This window comes from Macaca fascicularis, chromosome 6 (genome assembly GCF_037993035.2).
Source record: "Macaca fascicularis isolate 582-1 chromosome 6, T2T-MFA8v1.1".
Classification (NCBI taxonomy): Eukaryota; Metazoa; Chordata; class Mammalia; order Primates; family Cercopithecidae; genus Macaca; species Macaca fascicularis.
In genome coordinates this window covers 182,578,952-182,589,911 of record NC_088380.1, presented here as the reverse complement: position 1 = coordinate 182,589,911, position 10,960 = coordinate 182,578,952, and the positions used below count along the sequence as shown (strand labels likewise).

Below are 10,960 nucleotides of genomic sequence, written 5' to 3'. Positions count from 1 at the left end.
AGTAGCAGTAGCTGATGCTTATTGAGCACATGACATTGTCTAAGCTCTTTGGCTGCATTGTGCCAAGCACTTTGCAGGCATGACATCCTTTGAAACCTTCCAACAACTCTGTAAGATACCACCAATTTTCCCCATTGGTGGATGAGGGAACTGGAGTGTGACTTGTTCCCTCAGCTGGAATTCAAAGCCAGTCAGATACCATGACCTGCTGGCTCTGAGATGCCCTTGGGGACACAGGGTGGTGTCCATAGACATTGGACGAGGAGGGAATGAGGACTGGAAGCTAGTGGGGAGTCCAAGAAAGGTAAAGCGAGGCCTGACGTAGGGCAATGGTGATGAAGATGGGAGGAGCGGGCTCACTAAAGACCCTTTCTGAGGTCAGGAGGCTCTTGGGACCTCTCTTGAGCACTGTAGAGAAACCCTGGTCAAGACAGAGGCAATTCCCAATCTCTCTGTATTTCTTTTCCTCTGAGGTCTGCCTGCTCTCTCCAGTTCCCCTGGAGGGGCTGAGGGAAGTGTGTGTGCGGTGTTGTCAGGGCAGAGGGAAATGGAGGAGGCATCCTCAGTGGTGTCTGCTCTGGGCAGGGGCCACACCCCACCCCTACTTTCTCCTCTAGGGGCTCCCCCAGAGTAACAGGGAAGTTCTGTTCCTGAGTCCACAAACTGGCAGCCTTCTGATCAAATGTGGCCTATGAAAAGGCTTGGTTGTTTCAGTATAGCATTTTTTTAAATTACCAACTTTTCCAAGAGAGATTTATCTAATTTATCCTCCTCCTCTCCCTTCTTTCCTCTCTCCCTCCCTTCCTTCCATCTATCCACTTACTTTAACAAGTATATAGCATTTGGCCGGGCGCGGTGGCTCAAGCCTGTTATCCCAGCACTTTGGGAGGCCGAGACAGGCGGATCACAAGGTCAGGAGATCGAGACCATCCTGGCTAACACAGTGAAACCCCGTCTCTACTAAAAAATACAAAAAAACTAGCTGGGCGAGGTGGCGGGCACCTGTAGTCCCAGCTACTCGGGAGGCTGAGGCAGGAGAATGGTGTGAACCCGGGAGGCGGAGCTTGCAGTGAGCCGAGATCGTGCCACTGCACTCCAACCTGGGCGACGGCACGAGACTCCATCTCAAAAAAAAAAAAAAACAAAAACAAAAAAACAAGTATACAGCATTTACAATGCCCCCAGCATCCTTCTTAAGAGCTTTACAAATATTAACCCATCTAATATTCCTAATAAATATCCAAATTTATGTCTTCTCCTGAAAAATAGACTCGGCCCACAGTCCCGGGTGGCAGCATCATCGTCCAGCAGAGTTGCTCTGGTCCATTTTGGCCAAGGTCATACAAACATGTGTGCAATTAGCATGGCTGGGGTGGAGATCAACAGCAGGGACATTGGTTGTAAATTGCTAGGCACCCTCTTCTGTTTGTCTTAAGCCAGTGAGCTTTAGTGGCCCCTGAAGGCATCTGAGTTAGACCCTCTGGGATGTCTGTGATGTGTCTCTTGGACAGAGGGATGTGCCAAGGGAAGAAGTAAAATGAATTAGTCTGGGAACAGAGACAGGGATCACTTTGAAATGGAGGTGAGGCCCAAGCTGGGACTTGAATGATGCCTGGGAAGGGAATTCTGCAGCAGACGAGACCATGGAGTGAGAACATGCATGAGAGGTTGGGTCCTTGAGCAAGAGAGGAGAGTGCGGCAAAGGGGGAGGGCTGTGAGTGAGCCTGGACCGTTAGGCAGAGTCAGACCACGGGGGGTGGGTCAGTGGTGATGGAGGTAGAACACTGAGGGGCCCATAGCCAGGCAGTGCCAAGGCCCAGATTTGAGTCTTAGAGATCTCACTGTGGGGCAGGGTAGAAAATCACTGTGGTGTGTGTAGGAGATTGAAGACAACTTCAATAATGGGGAGTTGAGGATCTTTAAAGAACTCATTTCCAGACAGTTGGGGGACCCTGTCTCCATCCTGAGACCCTTGCTCTGCAGGGCTCTGGTGTCAGGCAGATTTCAGGTCATATCTGGCCTGGCTTCTGTGGCGGATTAGATGGTCATTCACCCCTCACCTCAGTTCCGCTGGAGAGTGAAGGGGTGGGTTTACTTGCTTCATCCACGGCTTGGCCATGGGACTTGCTCTGGCTCATGGTGTGTTTGCAGATGAGATGCCCGGAAACTTGAAATGCACATGTGTTGCTGGGCTTGCTCTCTTATGTCCCTGCCATTTCCCGGAGAAGAACATGCCTGGGTGGCCCTGATGGTCCCAGGAGAGCCTGGGAGACACCGGAAGCAATGCTGAACCATCCCAGCAGAGCCAATCCTAGATTAGCTGCCTACAGATGAATGAGCTAAATAAATGTTTACTCTCACATGCCGAGAGATATTGTGGATGTTTGTTACGCAGCACTCCTGCAGCCATTCTTAGCTGATACAGCCTCTAATAGCTGGGTGACTCGGGCAGGACTGGCTTCCTCCACAGAGGTCCAAGGAGGAAGGCAGGACTTGGTAGAGCTCAGGGAGAGCCTGGGGTGAGCCTCAGGAGAAGTCTGAGTATTTCTGCTACCTACCTTTTCTGTCCTGCCCTGGAAGTAGGGCATCTCTAGGAGGACTAGAAGGACTAGAAGGCACAGGTGGGATGTTGAGGCTGTGAAGAGACAATTTCTTCCCAGTGTTGCTGGTGGGAGTGTGAACATGCTTTGCTTCTCTGGAGGGCTGTTCGGCAGCATGTATACTCCACATCCAGAAAGACATTTGCAGGTACACTTATGCTAAACACACACACACATACACAACCAAAAAACCTGCACTTACACATGTGCATGAGATGATCAGCATATCACTGTTTAAACAGCCAAAAAAATAGAAATAACTCAAATGTCTGTGGCTAGGAAGACAGCTAAACTGTGGGGTACCTACCAATACCAATACCATAGAACACCTTCCCACAGCTAAAAATAATGAGGAAGATCTTTATGTGCTAGCATGGTTGAAACTTGAAGACATATTGTTGCATTTGGTTCCTTAGGAGCAGTAGAACTTTCCTGTTAAAAAAAACAAAATAAATAAGCTGAACCAAATACCATACAGCAAACTAGGATAACAGTGGTTGCATGGAAAGAAATTGCTAGGGAAAAAAGATGGTTGGCGGGGGTGTCAAATAAACTCTACTTTTCTTTATAATGTTTCCATTTTAAAAAGAGATTGTATGTCTATTATCAGTTATGTCCTTCACAATTAATTTCGAGATAAAGGTATAAAGAAAAGACCTGGACTTTGGAGACAAGCGAATCTGGCTGGAGCCCCAGCTATGCTGCTTGTTCGGGTTGTTAATTTTGGAGTTGTTAACAGCTCGTGGGGATGCTAATCTCTACCTGGGATGGCTGGTCACAGAAGAGACGAGCTGGTGCCTGCAGAAGGGCTGACATCATGTCTGGGTACAGGAAGGGGCTCGTAAAAGTCAGTGGAAAGTGACGGATGGGTTATCTGGGAACCACGTGGTCCACACTGTGTGTCCCTTTGGGGCCCTATTTCCCTGGGAGTCCTGCCAGGCCCACCAGGTGCATGAGAACTCTGGTAATGCCCCAAATGGCCCAGGCAGTGAGGGCTAAGTTCAGGCCAGGTCAGTGCAGTGGCTCACCCGGTGGCATCTCAGGACCTGAGAAGCACTTTGTGCTCTGTGACCTTGAATGAGGAGGTCAGGGATATGGCACTGACTTCCGCAAAGACCTCCAAAACATTGAGTTATGAGCCTAGGTCTGTTGACAGTTGGGGCAGTGGCAGGGTGGGGGTGGGGGGCTCCTTCCATTCACCCTGCAGGCTCGGGGCTCCTGAATTCTCACTGGATGCTTGGAATTCCGGTGGGAAACGTATGTTCCCAGCAATGTTTTCCTGCTTGTGTGACATGGGGAGAGCCACCTGAACTCCCCGAGCTCGGTTGCCTCATCTGGACAATGAGGATGATGACCTCACCCTCGACAGTAGTCTTGAGGGCCACACCAAGCATGGTGAACTTCCGGGTGCTTTGCTGGGGCTCAGTCACTGTGAGTAGAATGGGATTCTCCATCCCACCCAGCTCAGTTGGGATTAGATTCCAAACCACCCCTCAATCCGGCTACCAGGCAACTCCCCGCCACCCACCTTGCATCTAAACCGGGTTTAAACACCCCCTGAACCAGGGTACTCAGGAGCCTTTTCCTCTAGAACCTCACAGCTGCTGGGTCCACTTCTTCCCACACTCGAGCACCGCGCCTCCCTCCCAGCCGCAGCCACCCCGCTCTCCACACAGCTGGTTTCTTCCCTCATTCCCTTGTATCGTTCAGGTGCATGCCCATCTTTCAGGCGGGCATGAGCTTTGATTCCCTTGGGTTCCCAGATGTAGCTTGAGTGAGCAGATGCTCATAGAATGTTCCTGTCCACCCCCACCTGCTGCAGGGGCCTCACGATCTGCCCCCGATCCTCCCCCTGATCTATTTTCTCCACCGGAGCCTGAATGCTCTTTTCATAACACACACTGCATCATTTTAGCCCCCTCTGCTGAAAACCTTTCAAAGGCTTCCCGTGACTCATGGGAGGAGACACAATTCCTGATGTGGCCGCCAAGCCTCCCGTCTGCCCATGGGGCCTGTTTGGGCCTCACACGCCCTAGTCTTGGTAGTTTCCCAAAGACTCTCTGGTCTCCTTCCCCCTCTGCAACCCCATTCCCCTTTGCCTAGTTAGCGATCACGATTTTTGCTTCTCCGATTCCCACTGGTGGAATCTGAGCCTGCTGGCACAGGATTCCGGACCTTGTAGTTCCCAGGCCCCAGCCCTGGCTGCTTGCCTATAAAGAGCCCGGATATTCATCACACCCGTGGCTGTCGCTCAGGGGTTAACACTTCAGTTCAGGACTGCTTAGCAACATCTGCCAACCCAATTAACTACCTTCACCTGTCCCAAGTCTTCCAGCTTTGTCTTTTCTCCCCTGAAATATATATTAAAACTCATTTTCAGCAGAGTGGTTCCTGCACATTTTGATTAACACACAATCTCTTCTCTGCTTCTTGTGAAAATTTGTCAGGGTCTGTCTTAGCGGGCTCTTCCGGAGGGCTGGAAGCTCAGAATTCCACAACCTCTGGCCTCCTCCCTACCATGCCGGGGAGCACGGCTCACGGCTGACATTGCGGTGATCAAACATCATCCTCAACTCCGGCCTGCCCCCTTCCTTCCTCCTCACAACCCTTTTGTTGGTAGCTCTAGGATTCATTCTTTGCACGAAATCCATGCATTTTCCCTTGACCTGGTTTTTGCTTGTGCCTCATCCATCCACCCACTCTCTATTGTGGGCTTGTTTGATTGGCAAGTTTTCCATTTTAAAGACGCCTCGTTCTCCCACGTAAAAAAAAGGTGTCTCCGCATCTGACAACTCCGGGAAGACTTACCAAGCTCCTCCCAACTACCTGGCTCTCCGGGTCCGTCTGATCAGCCCTTCCCTCCCTGCTGGTGTGGCCCTTTCCGATAAAACTCGCTTCTGGGAAATGTCTTTACTTTTTGAGGCAATTTTTAATTTGGCCTTTACCCCAGCATTTTATCATGACTCTTTTTCTAAATCAAGACACCGTCTGATGAAGTTTGGGAAGCATTTCCTCACCAGGAAGTTAAAAAATAAAACCGCGAGGCAGCATCTGCTTCGATAGTTTTATTGGAACACGACGGTAACACAAACATGGATTTGGGGTCCCACCGCAGATGTTCCTCCTCCGGGCAGCATGCACCCGACTTCTGCAGCCAGCAGAGGTTCCAGGAGGCCTGCAGAAGGCGGAGGCAGCCCAGAGACAGACGTGGAGGGGCGGGTGGTGCGTCGGCCCCTCGGGCCAGAGCTCTGACCAGCTGAGTCTGTGAACAGCCAGACTGGTTTGTTTTCACTCGAGGTCATGTGGCCACGACTGGGAGACCTGCCTGCCTCAGACTCCTGGGAAAACTTCCAAGGAGGGGGTTCTGGGGATTCCAGAAGGAATTCAGCCAAGAGACTAAGCACCTCTGGGGGTCACCAGGGCAAATCATGCCTTTAGGTTTATTGGCAGATACACGGCTGAAAGCATCTGTTTTATCCACTCTGCACTCTCTGTTCTCTGCTCATTCATCCAACACACATTTATTAGGCGCCTACCATGAGACAAACTCTCCTGCCAGGGTTAGACAGACAACGGGCACCAGAAACAGACAGGACCCACAGCCTCGTGAGGAGGACAGACAGACAGTGTTCAAGGAATCACACAAACAGCCGTGCCAGTGCCTTCCAAGGAGAGCTCTGAGGGGTGTGGCAGGGGCCTGGCCTGGTGCGAAGGGCCAAGGAAGACTTCCTCAAGGAAATGACATCTCGGGGCACTAAAATGGGCAGGAGGAGCCTTTTGTCGTGGAAACAGCTTTGAGCGTGGAATGGGCAAAGCGAGTTAATCAAACTAAAAGGAAAAGAACAGCAGGGCCAGAGTGAAGTTGTAGAGGAGGCCTGGTGCAGGGGGAGGCTGGAGAGGGCCCAGCAGGGTCCAAGCACGCAGGGCCTGAGGGCCGGGCTGAAGATGATTTTATCCAGCTGTGTGGCATGACCTGGATTGTATCTGGCATGGCTCACTCTGGCTGTCGGGTGGAGGGTGGACTGGGTGGGGGCGAGAGTGCTAAGAGGTGTTCCAACTGGCCTGATGGAGACGGTGGTGGTCAGATGGAGTGACACAGAGTAGATGGGGAGAAGCCAGCAGATGGTGGAGCCAGGGCTCCATGAGGACCGAGGCAAAGGGAGGTGGCAAGGTGGACCCTCAGCCTGTGAAGCCCGGGCAGGCTTAGGTCTGAGAAAGGGACCTGGGGAGCAGGGCAGGTGCAGGGGGAAGGCAGGCACGCAGCTGCAGACACGCTGAGGGAGAGCGCCTCTGAAACTCCCAGGTGGAGGTGTTGCGGAGGCGGCAGTGGGTCTCAAGCTCCCGGAAGGAGCCAAGCCTGCAGTTATAAATCTGTGAGGGATTTCGTAACCGAACCTCGTGCCTTGTAACTGGAGCTGTGGGTGCAGACAAGGTCACAGGGGGACAGATGCTGAGTGAGAAGAGAGGACTCCGGACTGAGCCTGAGGAACAGCCACATCTGATGGCAGGTAGAGGACAATGAGTTGCAAAGGGGACAGAAAAGGGAGGTCAGGGATGTTAGGGAGGGGGAAGACCATGAGGCATCTTGGAAACCAAGGAAGATTGAGTGTCAGGGGCCAGCCAGGAGATGCCACTGAGAAGCCCTGGGGGCAGATGTCCCTCCACAGCCCCCTCTCTCTGGGGCTGGCACTATCCTGTCTCTTTGAGACACTTTATGGATCCTGTGAATAGGAACAGGGGGCCTACCCTCTTGGACGGGAGAATCAAAAGCTGCTTAGAGTGGTCAGGAGACGTGCCCAAGGTCATACGGCCACCAGAGAGTGCTGGGGACCAACTCCATTCACAACCATTACAGTCCCTCAAGCTCCATTCCTCCCTCCATGAAGCCTGGCTGCAGACACTCTCCCCAGCAAGTCCACCACACACCACTTGTTGATGACAAGCACCAGAGAGGGTCATACTCTAGCAGGAAGGGACCCCCACGGCCTGGGGGTCTAAGCCTTGCTAGGAGGAAGGTGGCTGAGTCAAGGAAATATTTGCCCTCTCTCCTGAGAGGCGGTGTAGTGCAGTGTCAGTGGTGTGGGTTTGAGGCCTGGCTTTTCACCCGTCCTCTCATTCATTCACCCATCCAACAAATATTTTTGCATGCCTCCTATGTGCTAGGCACACTTTCTAGGTGCTGAGTGGCCTTGAGTAGGTCCCTTACTTCTCTGAGCCTCAGTTTCCATCTCTGTAAAGCTGGGGTGGTGGTTCTTGCTGTAAACTCATGTTGCTGTAAGGGTTACAAGAGTTCATGCCAGGGAAGCACCTGGTACACAGTAGGCGCTCATGAAAAGCTATTTCCTTCCTGTCTCTATCTTTACCCTTCCTTTCCTTCATCCTGCAGAACCCAAGAGGGAGTGAGAGACCAAAGCTTTCTTGCAATACCCTCTGCCTTGCTCAGAGGACATGCACGTTCCTACACATACGCACCCATGCACACACAGGTGCATGCATCCCCGTCTGTCCAACCGTCTCTGCTCGTGACTCCCAGGGCCAGCACCAACATGGGCTTTGAACCCATGGGATTCAGCCCACTCGGGCCCAGAGGAGTCTTGTGTGCCTGTCTGGGAATGCTGAGCACAGAATAGGCTGTTCTGCCCTAGGCCTGAGGACCCCACCCCCAACTGTGTGTTCCGGGAGCCCCCAGACTCAGTCCAGGGTGAGTCCTTGGTGGCTTTGGAGACTGGGTCCTTAGGAGCTCCAGGAGTCACATCTTGGGGACCAGGAGCAGTATCTTCAGTGTCCTGGGGCTAGGTCTAGACAGCCTCAGAGGGCAGCGTCCTCACCGCTTTCTGGGGAGGTCTCTTCTGTGGCTCCTCAGACAGTGGCTCCCCCGATGGCTCCTCCGAGGGGCCTCCCATGTGTCTCTGAAGGAACCTGAGCCCCCACAGGCTCTTGGAGCAGCTCAGGAGGTTGCTGGAGCACGTAGTGCAGGACAGTGCTGGCTTCCTGAGGAGACACAAGCACATGCCAGGCTGAGGTGGCCGCAGAGCAAGGCGGGGCAGCCCAGGTTTAGCCTCTTGATTTTGCTTCTACTAAGTCAGGGCCTGGGAAGGGTGGGATGGGGTGGGGGGAGGGGAACCGCCCTTTGCCACCCCGAGCAGCCTATAGGCAACAAGGACTTCTTCCCTCAACCCACAAGAAGGAGTATTCAGGAGACTTGCTTTCAAATCCCAGCTCTGCTTCTAACATGTTGTATGCCTGTGGTCAATTTACTTAGTGTCTCTGGACTTCAGATGAAGATAAAAATATCCAATTCAGGATTTTTGTTTTGTTTTTGTTTTTGTGTTTCTTGAGACAGGGTCTTGTTCTGTTGCCCAGGCTGGAGTGCAGTGGCGTGATCATAGCTCACTGCAACATCAAACTCCTGGGCTCAAGGGATCCTCCCGCCTCAGCCTCCCGAGTAGCAGACATTATAGGTGAGTGCCACTGTGCCTGGCTAGTTTTTATAAATTGCCTTTTTGGCCGGGCGCGGTGGCTCATGCCTGTAATCCCAGCACTTTGGGAGGCCGAGATGGGCGGATCACGAGGTCAGGAGATCGAGACCATCCTGGCTAACACGGTGAAACCTCGTCTCTACTAAAAATACTAAAAATTAGCCAGGCGCAGTGGTGGGCACCTATAGTCCCAGCTACTCGGGAGGCTGAGGCAGTAGAATGGCGTGAACCTGAGAGGCAGAGCTTGCAGTGAGCCCAGATCGTGCCACCGCACTCTAGCCTGGGTGACAGAGTAAAACTCTGTCTCAAAAAAAAAAAAAAAAAAAAGCCTTTTTTATAGAGGTGGGTTGTCACTCTGTTTCCTGGGCTGGTCTTGAACTCCTGGGTTCAAGTGATCCTCCTGCCTTGGCCTCCCAAAGTGCTGGGATGACAGGCGTGAGCCACTGCACCCAGCCCTCACTTTTCCTACTCCTGAAAGAATTCAGTGTTACAGAATACACATAAAAGTAAGCACACATAGGCTGCCTGGCAGTAGGAGCCCCGTCAAAGTGTGCCAGTTCCGAATCTTAGTGAGATGATTCCTGAGCATCTGCAGCATGCCCCGAGTTGGGGAAGAAGTTTGGGAGAAGTCTGAGTTGCTCCATCTGGCATTCAGATCAGCTGTGAACACCTCGGCCACCAAGGGAATCAAACGTACTCCTCCTTCTCCCTTCCACATAGAGGGAAAGGAACACTCGTGCCTTTTGTGTCCATCTGATGATAGCTGTGGGTTTGGAGGCCTGACTTTGTAAGGCTTTGTGAACAAAGACATAGCTGACATCTGCGCTTCCTTCCATGTGAGGGCATGTGCCGGCCAGGCCATTGCAGAAGGTCTGGGTGTGGCCCTTTCTCCCTGAACACCCCACCTGCACCTGGGCCTCAAGGTCATCCCTCTGGCATTTCAGAGCCTGCGGGCGTCCTTTACCGTGTTAGCAGTGTACATATTTGACCAAGCAGGCAGGTATTTGCCCTTGCATTAACATTCCAGATGCAGCCTGTGGCTCTGAGAAGGCAACTCTCATTGCACTCAGTGAAATTATCAAAGAACAGCTAGCTCTAGGCTAGAAAATAACCACCTCCCTTCTTCTAAAGGGCCTAAAAATCACTTAAAATAATGCTATTTTGGAAATACCACATGTTCATAGTAACAAATTCAGACCATAAAGATGAACTAAAATGAAAATAAACATCTCAAGTCTTCCTCTATTCAGTCATATCTCTTTGTTACATGTCAATTCACTCATTAAATATTTTTAAATGAAATGCATTAAGCATCCAAAGAGACGCTATATAAAACACATATACATGGCTTAAGGAATATTGAAAAGATTACCAGTGGAACCACCTGTCAGATTAGGAAACTGAACTTTACCAGCCCCTGATTTGTTTCAGCAAATATTTCTGTATCCCTAAACAATCTATTGTGTTGTTCTGCCTGTATTTCACTTGTATATACATAAAATCGTGTTTTATGATCTTTTCTCTGTAGCTAACCTTTTGTTATCGTTTGACATTATATATTTTTTTTTTTTTTTTTTTTTGAGACGGAGTCCGCTCTGTCGCCCAGGCTGGAGTGCAGTGGCCAGATCTCAGCTCACTGCAAGCTCCGCCTTCCGGGTTCCCGCCATTCTCCTGCCTCAGCTTCCCGAGTAGCTGGGACCACAGGCGCCGCCACCTCGCCCGGCTAATTTTTTGTGTTTTTAGTAGAGACGGGGTTTCGCCGTGTTAGCCAGGATGGTCTCGATCTCCTGACCTCGTGATCCGCCCGTCTCGGCCTCCCAAAGTGCTGGGATTACAGGCTTGAGCCACCGCGCCCGGCCCGACATTATATTTTTGATAGGT

At 51.6% G+C, this 10,960-nt stretch overlaps 1 protein-coding gene across 3 annotated transcripts in view; it reads right to left on the bottom strand.

Annotated features, from left to right (window-relative positions):
* Positions 1-5,650: 5,650 nt before the first annotated feature.
* Positions 5,651-10,960, bottom strand: part of HRH2 (histamine receptor H2) — a 53,156-nt gene continuing 47,846 nt past the window's right edge. For all 3 annotated transcript variants that reach the window (XR_012414369.1, XR_006698960.2, XM_045394526.2), the window contains one exon: positions 5,651-8,591. Coding sequence is in view for 1 of the 3 variants with exons in the window: in XM_045394526.2 (XP_045250461.2) it covers positions 8,399-8,591 (193 nt within the window). In the remaining 2 variants the exon portion in view is untranslated. The remainder of the gene's footprint in view (positions 8,592-10,960) is intronic.